The sequence below is a fragment of the Temnothorax americanus genome, unplaced genomic scaffold (genome assembly GCF_048541705.1).
Source record: "Temnothorax americanus isolate GAGA-0224 unplaced genomic scaffold, ASM4854170v1 Scaffold8, whole genome shotgun sequence".
Lineage (NCBI taxonomy): Eukaryota > Metazoa > Arthropoda > Insecta > Hymenoptera > Formicidae > Temnothorax > Temnothorax americanus.
In genome coordinates this window covers 1,373,465-1,392,207 of record NW_027509802.1, presented here as the reverse complement: position 1 = coordinate 1,392,207, position 18,743 = coordinate 1,373,465, and the positions used below count along the sequence as shown (strand labels likewise).

The window sequence follows — 18,743 nt, the reverse complement described above, 5'->3', positions numbered from 1 at the left end:
TCTGTCGTTATTACGGAAACATAACTACGACGACGCAACGTGCTTTCGAAAATGAAAATTTTATTAATTTCTTTCCTTCAACATAACGCAAATATATAGTTTCACACAATTATATCAATATCTAATCCGGTGACTTTTGAATAAACATATTTTAATGAACTCAGGGGGTGATATCATAAATTTAGCGAAATTTAAAGTGTATAAGTATTTTTTGTTTGACTGCCAGCTTTGGCCGCGGTATCTTTATGTACCTGGTATCCCATGATCGTTTTAGACGTAATCCTTAATCTTTCCTTCAGTTTTCGGCTAAAAATCATAAAAGTGTCGATAAGCTCAAAAAAATTCACGAGAGTCCCGCTGCAGTAGTTAGCCCAATTCCCTTACCCAATTTCCATAACGCTATCCGCGCAATCCGCATTCGATGTCCAGACACCGAGCTTGTCATTTTTTGGCCTGACATTTACAACAGCTCCGCAAACGTCGTCGGAAAACTCGTTGAAGGCTTCCCCGATCATACAGAGCAGAATTTCTAACCAAAAATTATCTAGATCCGTAGCCCTTTGCTTCTTATCTAGATTTATTAGCCATCGTCCGCCGTCCTTGTTTTGGTCGTCCTCCCACATAGGCCGAATTCCTTGCTTAAACATGCTATAGTCACAACCTTGCCTTAACTCGGAGGCTGTCTTTATGTGGTTGTATAAGCTGTACATAAAAAAAAAGTTCCTTTGTTGTAATTCACGTTTGTAAGTTTTGACCTTTTTTTTTTTACGCCAAAGAAAGAAGGAAAGAAAGAAAGTAGAGAAACATAGAACTACCTCCAGAAATCCTCAGCCGTATCGAAGCTCGTTATCTCCCGCTGGCTCTCCTCCCACGATTTATTCCTGTCGGGCTCGTAATACCATAAAGTCCACGTGTTTTGCAGCGGATGCTTGATCAAGTATTCGGGTGGGAACTCGCCGGTGCTCGCTGCTTCCGTATTCCGCTTACGATCGATTTCCTGAAAAAGACGTTTACGTTTAGGTCGCCGTTCATCCCTCGGCATCCCCGCAGAATCACGATGGGAAGGGTCGACTCCAGCGGTCACGGCGGGGGAGGAGGGGGGCGACTTTACGCGTGGCCGGGCTAACCTGTACGGCGGATCGCGTGCGCATCGTCTCGCCGGGTCGGTTTCGCGCCGCCTTTCGCGATCGCCCCGCGGTAGGTATTTCCGGCGTAACGGCGATTATTTATAGATGACGAGGGAGGGGGGAGGGGGGAGGCGACCGGCTACGGCGGGGCACCTTCGCGAGCGTGAAAAGCGTCGTGGACCTCGCGGCTCTAGGACACTTTCCTTCGGAGTAACGCGGAGGCCCGAGGCGGTGGAAGAGGCAAAGAGGGACGCGGATGTGGGAAGGATCCGCCGGGAAGGAATCGGCCGTCCGAGCGCGCCGTATCCCGCGGTGCGAGATCGGCGTTCCCACGCTGACGCGACGCGTTCCGTCGCGCGCCACGCTTTCGAAATACTTACCTCGATTTCCTCCGTGATACTCGTAGCCATGTCACTCCAATATGCACGATTGCACGCTCGCTCGGCTCGCTCCTCGCTCTGTGAAAGCCGCGAACTGGCAGGCGGAGCATCCGTGACATATGTCCGTTAGCAGCGCTCCCCGTCGGCGCTGCTCGGCGCTGCTCGACTCGACCGAAGTCGGATGCTCTCTCCTTCAAGCGATTTTATTATTTATAGATAAAAGAGATGGTTCTCTTTTGTCATTTGATGGTACATATACGAGCACGCACAGGGTTTACCCTCACAAAGTTACCTGGAGCAAGGCTCGCCAGACTTGTATCCAAAAAGTCGATTATTACGGTTCTCGAAACGAGGTGAAAATTACAAAAGTGAACACGGATTTACTAGATTTCAACCAATGAAATAGACAAGCTAATGAATTTCCTCACTTTTGTAATTTTCATCTCCGTTTCAAGATTGAACCGTATACTTAATCGACCCCCAGAACGACCCGGAGATAAAGAAAAAAATTCATGATATACTATATAGGTATATTATTGAGCGAATGTCATTGAATGGATAATATTACGTGTGTATTTGTATAATCAGCTCAAAGTCGCTATTGTATCAGAGAAATTAGAAAAATTAGCAGAGAGGATTTCTCATCCGTATATTTCACACGTGATTAGGTCATTTGGCTATATTATCAATTTGAATTCCGAAGAAAGGATTCTTTCGCGTATGTTACGAGAGATAAACGCGAACGCGACTTGGTTTAACGATTTTTATGAAGAAGGCGACTGATGGGTTACCATCACGGACCAGGCTATACAAAACACATGGAGTATATCAGATGAATAAAAAGATGACAATTGACAATGCATACCCGATAAAGGATAAGGATCAGAGAATTTCGCAATTCTATAATTAACATTCAGGGAATGGACAATGTAAACTCTATAACACTGTGCATTATTTCGTTTACTTTACTTTAATATTTCATAAATTATTGTGTATTGGACAGGATTACTCGTAGCTTATATTAGTGAATGGAATAATGTACTCTGTAACATAAAAATTAAAGAGGTCAAGGGTTGCAATGGTTATCTTCTTCTCAGCGTTGAATGCTTCCCGATATAAGAAATAAACAAATAAATTTTTTAATAGCAACTTTATGCGTTATTATATTCGATGTTATAATATGATTTGAACTCAATTAAATCAACCGTGATAATGTAACGAATAATCGATTTGTCGTTATTATCGTCGTGAATTAAAACTATACAGCTCCTGTATCTTCAACTTTGACATTTCGTAATCGACTCATCCGTTTCCGAGAATGCAGTCGCGCTAGTTTCTCAGCAAGCGACGATAATAATCAATGCCAAAAGTCACGCTGCGCTATATGTAATCGATCGCTAACTTTCCACGAGATATAAAACCCGTAATTGCAGATGTGTCCGTGTCACTCCAGTTATTCGCCATGTCGCGGTTTCTTCCGCTCTTTTCGCAAGTCGTTATCCTGTTTCTCTCGGCGAGGGCCTCGTCGGAGGTGCAAAAGCCGACCTGCCGGAACAACGGCAACGTTACAACGTTACAACGTTTTGGTTACAACATTTCCCACTACAAGGGAGTTCTCGTCGAAGTGACGCAAATCGAAGATCGAGACGCGAACCTCATTTACCTGAACCTCTGGGCGATTCGAGAGAACGCCTTCAAGAACGTGTCGGCGACAGACTTGGATCTGAGTGGCAACCGGATATCCGTGCTGAAGAGGGAATCCTTCCGCGGTTTGCCCAACTTGGAGAGCCTCTCCTTGAACGGCAATGCGGTACCGTTATCGGGGTACTTGTTCGCGGATTTGAGACACCTGCGGTCGCTGTCGTTGGGGTCCAACGAGATCAATTCGATACCGAACGACTCGTTCGCCGGACTGTCAAACTTGACATATCTCAACTTAGATGGCAACGATATCGAAGCGATCGAGGCGGAATCCTTCTCGAGTCTTAATCCCGGACTGCTATTCCTTAAGCTCAACAGGAATAAAATCTCTCGCGTCGCGCCGGATTCCTTCGCCGAGTTAACCGAAATGAACAGCCTCGACTTGGGCAAAAATTGGCTAGAGGGATTACCGAGCGGTGCCTTTCGAGGATTGAACAAGCTGGAGGATCTTTACTTGACAAACAATTGGATAACAAGCGTCTCCAGGTCGCTCCTTCGCGACTTGATCGGTCTGAAGAGACTCGATCTTCAGCGGAACGAGATGAGCGCTCTCGAGCCGGATACGTTCAGGGATCTGTCTCAGTTGGAACAACTGGATCTGAGCGGAAACAAACTGTCTCACATTGTAGCCGGCACTTTTGCCGGGCTCTTCAATCTGGGGAAACTCTATCTTCAGCAGAACGAGATCAGCGCTCTCGAGCCGGATACGTTCAGGGATCTGTCTCAACTGAAAGAACTGGACCTGAGCGGAAACAAACTGTCTCACATTGTAGTCGGCACTTTTGCCGGGCTCTCCAATCTGAAAGACATCACGCTGTTCGATAATGGCATCCACACGGTGGACAATGGCACTTTCGCTGACCTCGTCAAACTGCAAAATCTCTACTTCGGTGGCAACTTCGGTGGCAACTTCACTGAAATCCGCAAAGAAGTCAGCGGCCTCCCATATGTCACAGTTTTTTAATAAGGTCTTAAAGATCTGTTTATACCTCACAAAGGGACAAAACTTTGACTTCTTGAATTTTGCTAAATTTTTAGTATGTTACGGTACACTCCATTCACTGATATATAAGATACAGCAACGGTCCAATGCGCAATAGTTTATTGAATATTAATGGGGAAAATGTTTTTTTTTATATTAATAATAAATAAATCATGCTTATTCAAAGAAGTCGCATTTATAAAATGAGCAAATTCGTAATGTGTCTTAAATGTTTCTATGATAGATATATTCTTCAAAAACATGTACAGATTGTGATTATAATCGATATAGTGCACAAATAAGTGACCAAAGATTAATTGTCATGGAATGTATTTTTGTTGCTGTGTACGTAAACAATTACGGACAGGAAAAATTTTCAACATTAATATTTTATAAACTATTGCGCATTGGACAGGATTACTGTATCTTATATTTAAGTGAATGCGGGGATATGTACTGTAACATAAAAATTGAAGAGGTCAAGGGTTGGTTATCTTCTTCTAAGCGTTGAATGCTTCCCGACATAAGAAAGAAATAAATACATTTTTAATCTCAACTTCATGCGTTATTATATTCGATGTTATAATATCATTTGAACTTATCAATTAAATCAACCATGACCATGATAATGTAACGAATAATCGATTCGCTTGTAGCGATATGGCGTTCGGGCACCCAGTTGATCTTCGTATAATTGTTATTGTCGTCGTGAGTTAAAACTACACAGTTATATATTTTCAACTTTGACGTATACATTTCGTAATCGACTCCGCTTCCGAGAATGCAGTCGCGCTAGTTTCTCAGCAAGTGACGATAATCAATGCCAAAAGTCACGCTGCACTAGCTATCTAATCGCTAATTCTCCACGAGATACAAAATCCGTAATTGCAGTTGCGTCCGTGTCACTCGGTTAGGCGCGTCGACCGATTCGAACTCTCTCGCCATGTCGCGGTTCCTTCCGCTCTTTCCGCAAGTCGTCGTCCTGTTTCTCTTTCTCGCGGCGAGGGCCTCGTCGGAGGTGAAGGAGCTGACCTGCCGGAACAACGATGGTTACAACGTTTGCCACTACAACGGGGTCCTCGTCGAAGTTACTACATCTAATCGGTCCTCGAAAAACCGTTTCGAGGACCGATTGAACCTCTGGAACCTGAACCTCTGGAATCTGGACCTATTGGAGATTCGAGATGGCGCCTTCACAGTAAAAAATTTTGTGTAATTTTATACATGTCCCAGAAAATCCACTCTAAATTTTAAGTTAAAATGACTCATTCATCGTGTGTTACTTGTTGACAAATTAGAAATGTTAATTAATTGACATTATACTTTACATTTATATTTGTTTTTTTTTACTTTATTTTTTAAGTTATATTAACACACAATATTAATTATTTTACAGATTTTACTTGAATTATATGTAATAAAAACATTTAATTTTGGTCAATTTGATTATTTTGTGTGTGTCAAAGTTTACGATTATTTTGAAAATTTACTTTAACTTATGTGTTAAAATAACTTTAAGCGACGTGTTGATTTTTTAAAGTAATTGTGTTAAAAGAACTCAAAATAAATGTAACACATGAAAATGTTAAGAAAAAAATAACATACCTGTTGAATGTTAATTTTATATTGAAATAATCAAATCTTGGTAACACAAAAAAATTTTAACATTTGGACCGTTATGTACGCACGATTTTTTACTGTGTTCAAGAACGTGTCGGCGACGCATTTGTATCTGAATCAAGGCAACCGGATATCCGTGCTGAAGAGGGAATCCTTCCGCGGTTTGCCCAACTTGAAATATCTCTACGTGGACGGCAATGTGGTACCGTTATCGGGGTACTTGTTCGCGGATTTGAGACATTTGCAGTTGCTGTTGTTGGGGTCCAACGGGATCAATTCGATACCGAAGGACACGTTCGCCGGGCTGTCAAGCTTGGGAATTCTCTCTCTGGAACGCAACGATATCGAAGCGATCGAGACGGAACGCTTCTCGAATCTTTCCACTCTGTCGATGCTTTGGCTCAACGGCAATAAAATCTCTCGCGTCGCGCCGGGTTCCTTCGCCGGGTTAACCGAACTGCGTCGCCTTTACTTGGACCACAATCGGCTAGAGGACTTGTCGAGCGGTGCCTTTCGAGGATTGAACAAGCTGGAGGATCTTTACTTAAATGACAATCGGATAACAAGCGTCTCCAGGTCGCTCTTCCGCGACTTGGTCGGTCTGAAGAGACTCTATCTTCAGCAGAACGAGATCAGCGTTCTAGAACCGGGAACGTTCCAGGAGCTGTCTCAGCTGGAACTACTGCGACTGCACGGAAACAAATTATCTCACATTGTAGTCGGCACTTTTGCCGGGCTCTCCAATCTGAAAGACATCATGCTGTCCAACAATAACATCCAGACAGTGGATATTGGCACTTTCGCTGATCTCGTCAAACTGCGATATCTCTACTTCGATGGCTTCTTCGGTGACAACTTCACTGAAATCCGCAAAGAACTCAGCGGCCTCCCATATTTTACAATTTTTTAATAAGGTCTTAAAGATCTGTTTATGCCTCACAAAGGGACAAAACTTTGACTTCTTGAATTTTGCTAAATTTTTAGTATGTTACGGTACACTCCATTCACTAATATTTAAGATACAGCAACGTTCCAATGCGCAGTAGTTTATTAAATATTAATATGGAAAATGTTTTTTTTTTATTTTAATAATAAATAAATCATGCTTATTCAAAGAAGTCGCATTCATAAAATGTGCAAATTCGTAATGTGTCTTAAATGTTTTTATGATAGATATTCTTCAAAAACATGTACAGATTGTGATTATAATCGATAGTGCACAAATTGACCGAAGATTAATTGTCATGGAATGTATTTTTGTTACTGTGTATGTAAACAATTACGGACAGGAAAAATTTTAAACATTAATAATTCATAAACTATTGCGCATTGGACCGGATTACTGAATCTTATATTAGTGATTGGGATGTACTGTAACATAAAAATTGAAGAGGTCAAGGATTGGTTATCTTCTTTTAAGCGTTGAATGCTTCGACATAAGAAATAAATAAATACATTTTTAATCTCAACTTCATGCGTTATTATATTCGATGTTATAATATCATTTGAACTTATCAATTAAATCAACCATGACCATGATAATGTAACGAATAATCGATTCGCTTGTAGCGATATGGCGTTCGGGCACCCAGTTGATCTTCGTATAATTGTTATTGTCGTCGTGAGTTAAAACTACACAGTTATATATTTTCAACTTTGACGTATACATTTCGTAATCGACTCCGCTTCCGAGAATGCAGTCGCGCTAGTTTCTCAGCAAGTGACGATAATCAATGCCAAAAGTCACGCTGCGCTATCTAATCGCTAACTCTCCGCGAGATGTGAAACCCGTAATTGCAGTTGCGTCCGTGTCACTCGGTTAGACGCGTCGACCGATTCGAACTCTCTCGCCATGTCGCGGTTTCTTCCGCTCTTTCCGCAAGTCGTTATTCTGTTTCTTTCGGCGAGGGCCTCGTCGGAGGTGAAGGAGCCTACCTGCCGGGATAACGATGGTTACAACGTTTGCCACTACAAGGGGGTCCTCGTCGAAGTTACGCAAACCCGTTTCGAGGACCGATTGGACCTCAGCGACCTAGACCTCTTGGCGATTCGAGAGAACGCCTTCAAAAACGTGTCGGCGACGCACTTGTATCTGAATCAAGGCAACCGGATATCCGTGCTGAAGAGGGAATCCTTCCGCGGTTTGCCCAACTTGGAGCGCCTCCACTTGGACGGCAATGTGGTACCGTTATCGGGGTACTTGTTCGCGGATTTGGGACACCTGCAGTCGCTGTCGTTGATCTTCAACAAGATCGATTCGATACCGAAGGACTCGTTCGCCGGCTTGTCGAGTCTGATATGGCTCTACCTAGGTCACAACGATATCGAAGCGATCGAGGCGGAATCCTTCTCGAATCTTAATCCCGGACTGCTGTATTTTTGGCTCAACAACAATAAAATCTCTCGCGTCGCGTCGGGTTCCTTCGCCGGGTTAACCGAACTGAGTCGCCTTCACTTGGACTAGAATCGGCTAGAGGACTTGTCGAGCGGTGCCTTTCGAGGATTGAACAAGCTGGAAGATCTTTACTTAAATGACAATCGGATAACAAGCGTCTCCAGGTCGCTCCTCCGCGACTTGGTCGGTCTGAAGAGACTCTATCTTCAGCAAAACGAGATCAGCGCTCTCGAGCCGGGAACTTTCCGGGAGCTGTCTCAGCTGGAACTACTGCGACTGGACGGAAACAAATTGTCTCACATTGTAATCGGCACTTTTGCCGGACTCTCCAATCTGGAAGACATCAAGCTGTCCGACAATAACATCAGCGCTGTGGATAATGGCGCTTTCGCTGATCTCGTCAAACTGCGAAATTTGTACTTCGGTGGCAACAACTTCACCGAAATCGACAAGGAGTTCAGCGACCGTCCGGAAGTCATTGTCCGGACGACGTCCTAGGGATCTGTTTATATCTCATAAAGCAACGATACTTGATCCTTTAAATTTTGTTAAATTTTTGATATGTTGTTTTTTTTATATTTCTCAATAAAAAATGGACCATGCTTATACAAGGAAGTAGCATTCATAAAACGCATTTGATGCAAATTAGTAATGTGTTTTAAATATTTTTTTGATAGATACCATTCAAAAAAACGTGTACATATTGTGATCATATTGATAGTGCACAAATTGACAGTTCCGACCCCGAAGATTAATTGCTATGGAATGTATTTTTGCTGTCGTGCGTGTAAACAGTTACCGACACGAAAAGTTTTACACATTAATATTTGATAAACTGTTGCGCACTAGACAGAGTTACTGTACTTTATATTAATGAATGGGGTGTACAGTAAGATATTAAAAATTTAAAAACTCAAGGGTTGTCCCTCTTATCATGAATTTCTTTGCGGCATGAAGAAAATAAATAAATCCTTTAATCACAACTTCATGCGTTATCCTATTCGATGTTATAATATTATTTGAAACTCAATGGACCGTGCTAATGTGGCGAATAAGTGAATTGTCCGTAACGATATCGCTTTCGGTCAGCCAGTTGATCTGTTTCTCCCACGAGGTTTCGCGACTCTTCGATTGCTCGTACGATTAAAGCTAGCGCCAGATTGCGCAATTAGTGATGATTCGCGCCCTGCAATTTCGTCCGAAAAAGCCGCTCAATCGGTATAAGTCGATGGGGGAAAACGTCAAGTACAGCATTTAATAACACGAGAAAATTATCTTCGCATTATCATCATCGTCATCGTCCGTTAATCAAAACTATGCACGTCCTATTTTTTCAACGTCTTCGACATTTCGTAATCGACTTCGCTTTCGAGAATGCAGTCGCGCTAGTTTCTCAGCAAGTGACGATAATCAGTGCCAAAAGTCACGCTGCGTTATTTAATCACTAAGGGTCGATTCAGACACAGCCGTACCCTATCCGTATCGTTAACATTGGACAAGGAATGACAAGGATGGAGACAATAGGATGTCTTGTCTAATGTTTCTGTTCCGTGCACGGTACGGATATACGGCACGGCTATGTCTGAATTGACCTTAACTCTCCACGCGAGATACAAAACCCGTAATTGCAGTTGCGTCCGGCTGAGTTTTCACTGAGCGCGTCACGCGTCGCATTATCCAATCAAAACGTCCAATTTTATTACATTGCAAATAATGTTACAAAATGGGATATTTTGATTGGTTAATTCGGATAACGCGACGCATGACGCGCTCAGTGGAAACTCAGCCTCCGTGTCACTCGGTTAGGCGCGTCGACCGATTCGAACTCTCTCGCCATGTCGCGGTTTCTTCCGCTCTTTTCGCAAGTCGTTGTCCTGTTTTTCTCGGCGAGGGCCTCGTCGGAGGTGAAGGAGCTGACCTGCCGGAACAACGATGGTTACAACGTTTGCCACTACAACGGGGTCCTCGTCGAAGTTACTACATCTAATCGGTCTTCGAAAAACCGTTTCGAGGACCGATTGAACCTCTGGAACCTGAACCTCTGGAATCTGGACCTATTGGAGATTCGAGAGGGCGCCTTCACAGTAAAAAATTTTGTGTAATTTTATACATGTCCCAGAAAATCCACTCTAAATTTTAAGTTAAAATGACTCATTTATCGTGTGTTACTTGTTGACAAATTAGAAATGTTAATTAATTGACATTATACTTTACATTTATATTTGTTTTTTTTTTTACTTTATTTTTTAAGTTATATTAATACACAATATTAATTATTTTACAGATTTTACTTGAATTATATGTAATAAAAACATTTAATTTTGGTCAATTTGATTATTTTGTGTGTGTCAAAGTTTACGATTATTTTGAAAATTTACTTTAACTTTTACTTATGTGTTAAAATAACTTTAAGACGTGTTGATTTTTTAAAGTAATTGTGTTAAAAGAACTCAAAATAAATGTAACACATGAAAATGTTAAGAAAAAAATAACATACCTGTTGAATGTTAATTTTATATTGAAATAATCAAATCTTGGTAACACAAAAAAATTTTAACATTTGGACCGTTATGTACGCACGATTTTTTACTGTGTTCAAGAACGTGTCGGCGACGCATTTGTATCTGAATCAAGGCAACCGGATATCCGTGCTGAAGAGGGAATCCTTCCGCGGTTTGCCCAACTTGAAATATCTCTACGTGGACGGCAATGTGGTACCGTTATCGGGGTACTTGTTCGCGGATTTGAGACATTTGCAGTTGCTGTTGTTGGGGTCCAACGGGATCAATTCGATACCGAAGGACACGTTCGCCGGGCTGTCAAGCTTGGGAATTCTCTCTCTGGAACGCAACGATATCGAAGCGATCGAGACGGAACGCTTCTCGAATCTTTCCACTCTGTCGATGCTTTGGCTCAACGGCAATAAAATCTCTCGCGTCGCGCCGGGTTCCTTCGCCGGGTTAACCGAACTGCGTCGCCTTTACTTGGACCACAATCGGCTAGAGGACTTGTCGAGCGGTGCCTTTCGAGGATTGAACAAGCTGGAGGATCTTTACTTAAATGACAATCGGATAACAAGCGTCTCCAGGTCGCTCTTCCGCGACTTGGTCGGTCTGAAGAGACTCTATCTTCAGCAGAACGAGATCAGCGTTCTAGAACCGGGAACGTTCCAGGAGCTGTCTCAGCTGGAACTACTGCGACTGCACGGAAACAAATTATCTCACATTGTAGTCGGCACTTTTGCCGGGCTCTCCAATCTGAAAGACATCATGCTGTCCAACAATAACATCCAGACAGTGGATATTGGCACTTTCGCTGATCTCGTCAAACTGCGATATCTCTACTTCGATGGCTTCGTCGGTGACAACTTCACTGAAATCCGCAAAGAACTCAGCGGCCTCCCATATTTTACAATTTTTTAATAAGGTCTTAAAGATCTGTTTATGCCTCACAAAGGGACAAAACTTTGACTTCTTGAATTTTGCTAAATTTTTAGTATGTTACGGTACACTCCATTCACTAATATTTAAGATACAGCAACGTTCCAATGCGCAGTAGTTTATTAAATATTAATATGGAAAATGTTTTTTTTTATATTAATAATAAATAAATCATGCTTATTCAAAGAAGTCGCATTCATAAAATGTGCAAATTCGTAATGTGTCTTAAATGTTTTTATGATAGATATTCTTCAAAAACATGTACAGATTGTGATTATAATCGATAGTGCACAAATTGACCAAAGATTAATTGTCATGGAATGTATTTTTGTTACTGTGTATGTAAACAATTACGGACAGGAAAAATTTTAAACATTAATAATTCATAAACTATTGCGCATTGGACCGGATTACTGAATCTTATATTAGTGATTGGGATGTACTGTAACATAAAAATTGAAGAGGTCAAGGATTGGTTATCTTCTTTTAAGCGTTGAATGCTTCGACATAAGAAATAAATAAATACATTTTTAATCTCAACTTCATGCGTTATTATATTCGATGTTATAATATCATTTGAACTTATCAATTAAATCAACCATGACCATGATAATGTAACGAATAATCGATTCGCTTGTAGCGATATGGCGTTCGGGCACCCAGTTGATCTTCGTATAATTGTTATTGTCGTCGTGAGTTAAAACTACACAGTTATATATTTTCAACTTTGACGTATACATTTCGTAATCGACTCCGCTTCCGAGAATGCAGTCGCGCTAGTTTCTCAGCAAGTGACGATAATCAATGCCAAAAGTCACGCTGCACTAGCTATCTAATCGCTAATTCTCCACGAGATACAAAATCCGTAATTGCAGTTGCGTCCGTGTCACTCGGTTAGGCGCGTCGACCGATTCGAACTCTCCGCTCTCGCCATGTCGCGGTTTCTTCCGCTCTTTCCGCAAGTCGTCGTCCTGTTTCTCTTTCTCTCGGCGAGGGCCTCGTCGGAGGTGAAGAAGCCGACCTGCCGGGATAACGATGTTTACAAAGTTTGCCACTACAGGGGGGTCCTCGTCGAAGTTACGCAAAGTCGTTTCCCCTGGTAACCATCTCCGATGGAAAACGATAAAAAACGGCTATAATCGTTTTTAATCGTATCTTATCGGTTCTATCGTTGCATATTTAGAAGACAGATAAAACGTTAATCGAATCGAATCGGTTTCTATCGTTTTAGATCCGAATATAAGGAAATAACTATACAAATTTTATAGTTATGAATCGTTTTCTATATAATATGTACAATTATTGCCCGTCTGAATCAATCGTATATACACGATATAGTATATATATCGTTATTTATGATAATAATTTTACCGTATGCATTAATACGGATATATAAGACTAAAATGATAGACATCTCAATCGATATTTATATGACTTAACCGAACCAACACATCTATCGTTTCTTATCAGAATTTTCTGACATACAACTTATCATCTTCTTTGCGGCAGCAAATCGGTTCGTTTTCTATCGTATATCAATGATATAAATCGAATCCACATCAACCAAATCGGCGATTAGTTTGCGACAATGCCGCTATTATAGGCCGCGCATGATGGAAAGCGCTTCTTGTATTTAAAATACATCCAGTAATAATTTATAAGCAGACCCCCTGCGAGGCGAAAAGCAGAGAGAAATCCAGTATCGTAACTGGAGGGATCTCTTTCCATAAGGACCTCCTGGCGGTAGCCGCACCGAACACCGAGCGGCCTCCGACTCCGATTGAAATAAATGAAATGAATCGGTATGAATCTGTTTCCTTAATTCACGATTCGTAACGATTGAAATGGATTGACTAAAACCGATTCAAACGATTCATTAACCATATTAAAAAAGATAGAAACTGACGTGCACAGTTGATAAGACATTTACGATAGGATCCCAAGTATTTTGTAACGTGAGTTTCCGATGGAGTATCGTAAATAAACGATTCACTAACCATTGCATATTAAAAACGATAGAAACTGATGTGCAGCTGATAAGACATTTACAATGGGATTTCAAGTATTTTGTAACGTGAATTTCTGATAGAGTATCGTAAATAAACGATTCACTAACCATATTGAAAACGATAAGAAATTTTTTATCGTTTTCTATCGTTGTCGGTTTTCAGGGTCGTGAACCGATTGGTAATCGACTGGGACCTGGGCCTTTCGGAGATTCGAGAGAACGCCTTCAAGAACGTGTCGGTGCCATACTTGGATCTGGGTTTCAACCGGATATCCGTGCTGAAGAGGGAATCCTTCAGCGGTTTGCCCAACTTGGAGAGCCTCTCCTTGGACGGCAACGTGGTACCGTTATCGGGATACTTGTTCGCGGATTTGAGACGCCTGACGCGGCTGAGTTTGAATTCCAACAGGATCAATTCGATACCGAAGGACTCGTTCGCCGGGCTGTCAAGCTTGAAATATCTCGACCTGCAACGCAACAAAATCGAAGCTATCGAGGCGAAAACCTTCTCGAATCTTTCCACTCTGTCGATGCTTTGGCTCAACAGCAATAAAATCTTTCGCGTCGCGCCGGATTCCTTTACCGGGTTAACCGAACTGCATTACCTCTACTTGGCCGACAATCGGTTGGAGGACTTGCCGAGCGGTGCCTTTCGAGGATTGAACGAGCTGAATGATCTTTACTTAAGTGACAATTGGATAACAAGCGTCTCCAGGTCGCTCCTCCGCGACTTGGTCGGTCTGAAGAGACTCGATCTTCAGCGGAACGAGATCAGCGCTCTCGAGCCGGATACGTTCAGGGATCTATCTCAGTTGGAACAACTGGACCTGAGCGGAAACAAACTGTCTCACATTGTAGTCGGCACTTTTGCCGGGCTCTCGAATCTGGAAGACATCAAGCTGTCGGACAATGGCATCCACACGGTGGACAATGGCACTTTCGCCGATCTCGTCAAACTGCGATATCTCGACTTCCGTTGCAACAACTTCACTGAAATCTACACAGAAGTCAGCGGCCTCCCAAATGTCATAGTTTATTCATAAAGTCTTAATAAATATCTGTTTATATCTCACAAAGGGACAAAACCTTGACCTTTTGAATTTTGCAAAATTTTTAGTACGTTTTATACAGTACATTTATTCATTCACTAATACAAGGTACCAGTAACACGGTCTAAAATGCGCAATAGTTTATTAAATAATATTAATGTGTGAAAATGTTTTTTTCGATATTAATAATAAATAAACCATGCTTATGCAAAGAAATCGCATTCGTTAAATGTGCAAATTAGTAATGTGTCTTAATTGTTTCTATATGATAGACATATCCTTCAAAAACATGTATGTACAGATTATATGATCTGAATCGATAGTGCACAAATTGAGAGTTCCGACACCGAAGATTAATTGTCATGGAATATATTTTTGTTGCCGTGTGTGTAAACAATTACACGAAAAGTTTTAAACATTAATATTTTATAAACTGTTGCGCACTAAACAGAGTTACTGTCGTACTTTATATTATAATGAATGGGGTGTATACAGTAAAATATATTAAAAATTTAAAAACTCAAGGGTTGGTCCCCTTATATGAATTTATTCGCGGCATAAAAAAAATTAATAAATTCTTTAATCACACAACACTTCATGCGTTGTTTTATTCAATCTATTCGACGCATCCCCGCCCGCGTCATGAGTCGTCGCGTCGTCACGTGTGCGCGACGCGTCGCGGATCGATGGCTTGAAAAACAAAGAGAGAAAGAGAGAGTAAAAACGTGTCTCCGGTGTCTCATGGACGCGAACGCGCTCGCGCGTTTTCGCGTGTACATACAATAATAATTTGCATAACATGTAATTTCCCGTTGTGAAGTCGTCAAGGTCGGGCCAGGGTCGTCCCGTTTACTTCGCGTTTCGTATCTTATAAAAATTTGTAAGATTTTGCGCGCGCGCGCAGGCGTCATCCGAGTGATTACGCTTGTCACTTCGGTCTCGGTCACTCGTGTGTTCGCGCTACGAACTACGAGCTACGATGTGTTTACGTTGCGACGCACGAGACGCTGCTATGTCGTGAGGAGGGAGAAGCGTCGAATCCTCGGCAGGTCGGCAGGATGAAGCGCACGGTAATGCCGAAGCTACGTTCCTTTCGGTGCGACACTCGGTGATGCGTCGCGCTCTTCCCCCCTCGACTCGTGACCAATTTTTTTTAGGTTATTCTAGGTTAATTTGTCCACGCCGAGCAATATTTACCCGTTGCAATATTTATCGCGTTGACGCTGCTCGCATGCCGCTCCGACGAAGCAGCGTCCGATCGTGCGCGTTATAAAATTCGCGAGTCAACGCGCGAACGCTCCGTTTTAATTTATATTTTCTCGGTCCTCAGGTGTCCGAGGAGAACAGCGAGAGCAAACGGACCTTCGTCGAGCGTGAGTCCGTCAACTTCGGATACGATGCAGCAGCCTCGTACGCCAATTACTCGCAATCGTCCACTCCTTCGACCATTGCTCAGCCCTTACCCGGGCAGCCACCCTTGCCTCCCATGCCTCCGCCACCCAGCGGAGTCCCACCTCCGCCGCACGTATTCGGACCAGTGCCTTCCCAAGTGACTCCCATTCAAGCGTGGGCGCATCCACCGTGGCAGTGGATAGCCTCGCAGCCGTCTCTGCCACCTCCAACTCCGCGCGAGATTACCAATACAATTCAGAGAGAGATGCCGCTAGGGGGTAACTACGTACGTCACGAGAGGTTCGCTCGCAACAGGAGCAACATGTATGTCCAGAGAAATAATTTTCATCGTAGAAACAAAAGGCCCGTGCGTTTCGGCCAGTCGCAGGGCCAGTTCGATCAGAATACGTACTTCGGCGCGGCCTTGACGGGTAGTCTCGGGTTGGAGTGGCAAAGAAATAATTATACCGCGGCGGCGAACGACGGTATAATAAACCACATGACTGTTCCTCTTTCTTCCCATTCCGTACCTTCCGTTCCGCCGGGAATCGCGAGCAATAGGCATGGCGAGGAAACGGAGGATCAGGACGTGAAAATTGTACTACGGCGAACATATTTCAAGCAGTTTTTATACGGACGTTTGTCATACGGACAGCTAATGCGATTGAATTTTTCCAGGAAAAGGTAGTAAAGAAGAACAAACAGAGGAAGCCGATGTCTCAGAGCTATCCTAGTAAGCCGTGGAATAGGGAGGATGCGGAGAGAGCTCTGATGACTGAAAACGAATACAATATGAAGAACAAAGTTAATGCGCAGAGCTTGATAATTAAGTTTCCCGATCCGGATCTAAACAAGGACATTGTTAGACTGTTTCACCCCGGTATACGGAATATACACTTTCAAAATCCGAGCGGTCCGAGATACTGTTTCATTCAGATGGCGAAGAGCGTGAATATTGACGAAGCTATAAAAGAGCTGGAGAAGGTTCAGTTTGGTACGGGATACCTGAAAGTCGAGAAGAAAGCGGTGAGAAACGAGGATGTCCGAAACGCGAAGCCCGAGGACATAAATCCTTACAATTTGTACATAGGAAATTTGCCCACATTTGTTAAAGCAAACGAGATAAAAAGCAAATTTCCAAAGGCACGAGTGGACGTATCGAGAGCACGGAAGTTAAAGAACACGCAGTGAGTTGTAGATACCTTAAATATTTATATATCTTTGACTATATTGTGCTTATCTTTACGTTTTGTCGTAGATTTGCTTTTATGAGATATAATAGTGTAGACGACGCGATAGCGGATTACAAAAAGGCGTACGGTTTAATGTGGGACACGAGGAGTATCATTGTTAAATTTAGACGAAAGGAAGGTAACTCTTATCTTCCCGAGATACTTAAGCCTGACCTTAAGAAAGTAATAGACGAACCAAGTAACGCTGCACAACTGGTGAAGGAACAGAATTCGAATCGCGTTGAATTCAAGCCTAATGTTAACCAGTCGAAAGAAGAGGATAACGCTGGTAAAACGAAGGAGAATAAAGCCAACCACGCGGATAAATCGTCGACAAGTCAAGTTGTGGAGAGCGTGGAAATGCGATTACAAGATAATTCCGGTAAAGCGCAAAATAAATTGACGTCGGAAGTTCAGGAAAATGTGAACTCTCGTTCCTCTTTGTTGCCAACCTCAATCACGTCAGACAAGACGATGCAAGAGCAACAACGACAACCCTGGGTAACAAATATTGTTAAGCTGCATAATGTTGCGTTGCAATTGTATGCAAATAATCAATTCTTACGTTACCTGTCGGAAAAACAATTTGTATTCGTTGACATTCATTACATTTCATTGTTATAGACCTTGAAGAACGGGCATTATGAAACCGTGTAATGTTTCGCGCGATTTATATATCACGATCGTCTTGAACAGCTGATAATGCTTCTATTCGTCATATGCATGTAGATGTCACAGTCTTCTCAAGTACCTTCAACATCGGAAAGTCCATCGTCGTGCCCGCAGGCTGATGTCGAGGAAATGGTGATGCTTACGCAAATCAAAACGGAGCCTATAGATTACGATGACGAGGATGAAGATGATGATGACGACGACGACGATGACGATGACGATGACGATGACGACGATGTTGAGGAGCCGGACGATACTGACGACGACGAGGATAATAATGAGGAAGATTTCGAAGAGGACGATGAAGATGAAGTTGATAATGGACATATAGCGTTTGCGGCGAGACCGTCGAAAGCAGTACAAGATAAAGAAGAACCAACGGATGTAAGTACAACGCACGATTAATTGTTGATTACACATTATATCTTTACTAAGAACACAAAATATCTCGTATCTTATTTCAGCACCTTGACCAGATGTTCTGCGATTTGGAGAATATGACGAGCGATATTGGTTTCTTGAAAAACGCTTGAATTTTACTATTTGGACACGCACCATCACACACTCGAATCCGAGGTTCTTTTCATGAAATGTAATTTCACATATAATGTGTATAAATCAGTAACTGCGTAATGTATACGTATAAGACTGCATGTGTTTAAATACAGTAGCGTAAGCGATTTTAAAGCCGTATTTAAGCGTGTTGTTGTTTTCTTTTTTTTTTTTTTTTTTTTTTTTTTTTCAA

At 42.2% G+C, this 18,743-nt stretch overlaps 5 protein-coding genes across 7 annotated transcripts; 4 read left to right on the top strand and 1 right to left on the bottom strand.

The window, feature by feature from the left end:
* Positions 1–40: 40 nt before the first annotated feature.
* On the bottom strand, positions 41–1,666 carry Eif4e4 (eukaryotic translation initiation factor 4E4). 2 transcript variants are annotated; one of them, XM_077423888.1, is made up of 4 exons: positions 1,508–1,666; positions 816–997; positions 385–702; positions 41–306 (listed from the first exon to the last, which is right to left on the bottom strand). In XM_077423888.1, the coding sequence occupies exons 1-4, from the start codon at positions 1,535–1,537 to the stop codon at positions 192–194; spliced, it is 645 nt and encodes a 214-aa protein (XP_077280014.1). In that variant the 5' UTR covers positions 1,538–1,666; the 3' UTR covers positions 41–191. The 2 variants fall into 2 exon arrangements, with proteins under 2 accessions (XP_077280014.1, XP_077280015.1); XM_077423889.1 differs by lacking the exon at positions 1,508–1,666 and adding an exon at positions 1,128–1,261.
* Positions 1,667–2,930: 1,264 nt separating this feature from the next.
* LOC143907307 (uncharacterized) lies at positions 2,931–15,295 on the top strand. The gene is given in 4 exon segments (XM_077423991.1): positions 2,931–4,167; positions 7,580–8,700; positions 12,515–12,744; positions 13,817–15,295. Coding segments are annotated over 4 exon segments (3,429 nt in total). The 5' UTR covers positions 2,931–2,969; the 3' UTR covers positions 14,697–15,295.
* On the top strand, positions 4,174–7,279 carry LOC143907242 (uncharacterized). Its single transcript, XM_077423882.1, has 2 exons — positions 4,174–5,388; positions 5,899–7,279. The coding sequence occupies exons 1-2, from the start codon at positions 5,134–5,136 to the stop codon at positions 6,718–6,720; spliced, it is 1,077 nt and encodes a 358-aa protein (XP_077280008.1). The 5' UTR covers positions 4,174–5,133; the 3' UTR covers positions 6,721–7,279.
* Positions 9,974–12,185, top strand: LOC143907243 (uncharacterized). The gene is made up of 2 exons (XM_077423883.1): positions 9,974–10,289; positions 10,806–12,185. Exons 1-2 carry the CDS (start codon positions 10,041–10,043, stop codon positions 11,625–11,627), a joined length of 1,071 nt encoding a protein of 356 aa, XP_077280009.1. The 5' UTR covers positions 9,974–10,040; the 3' UTR covers positions 11,628–12,185.
* Positions 15,296–15,429: 134 nt separating the features above from the next.
* LOC143907240 (uncharacterized) lies at positions 15,430–18,733 on the top strand. Of its 2 annotated transcripts, none has more exons than XM_077423879.1 (6): positions 15,430–15,772; positions 16,033–16,692; positions 16,773–17,281; positions 17,353–17,827; positions 18,056–18,382; positions 18,463–18,733. In XM_077423879.1, the coding sequence occupies exons 1-6, from the start codon at positions 15,761–15,763 to the stop codon at positions 18,529–18,531; spliced, it is 2,052 nt and encodes a 683-aa protein (XP_077280005.1). In that variant the 5' UTR covers positions 15,430–15,760; the 3' UTR covers positions 18,532–18,733. The 2 variants fall into 2 exon arrangements, with proteins under 2 accessions (XP_077280005.1, XP_077280006.1); XM_077423880.1 differs by having other exon boundaries at positions 15,430–15,859.
* The last annotated feature ends 10 nt before the right edge of the window (positions 18,734–18,743 follow it).

Coding starts and splice junctions, on each gene's coding strand:
- LOC143907243 (XM_077423883.1), top strand. CDS start 10,041: ATGTCGCGGTTTCTTCCGCTCTTTTCGCAAGTCGTTGTCCTGTTTTTC. Junction 10,290..10,805: donor TTCGAGAGGGCGCCTTCACA/GTAAAAAATTTT, acceptor ACTGTGTTCAAG/AACGTGTCGGCGACGCATTT.
- Eif4e4 (XM_077423888.1), bottom strand. CDS start 1,537: ATGGCTACGAGTATCACGGAGGAAATCGAG. Junction 998..1,507: donor GTATCACGGAGGAAATCGAG/GTAAGTATTTCG, acceptor CGTCTTTTTCAG/GAAATCGATCGTAAGCGGAA. Junction 307..384: donor GATAGCGTTATGGAAATTGG/GTAAGGGAATTG, acceptor TATGATTTTTAG/CCGAAAACTGAAGGAAAGAT.
- LOC143907242 (XM_077423882.1), top strand. CDS start 5,134: ATGTCGCGGTTCCTTCCGCTCTTTCCGCAAGTCGTCGTCCTGTTTCTC. Junction 5,389..5,898: donor TTCGAGATGGCGCCTTCACA/GTAAAAAATTTT, acceptor ACTGTGTTCAAG/AACGTGTCGGCGACGCATTT.
- LOC143907240 (XM_077423879.1), top strand. Junction 16,693..16,772: donor AGGATCAGGACGTGAAAATT/GTACTACGGCGA, acceptor GAATTTTTCCAG/GAAAAGGTAGTAAAGAAGAA. Junction 17,282..17,352: donor CGGAAGTTAAAGAACACGCA/GTGAGTTGTAGA, acceptor GTTTTGTCGTAG/ATTTGCTTTTATGAGATATA.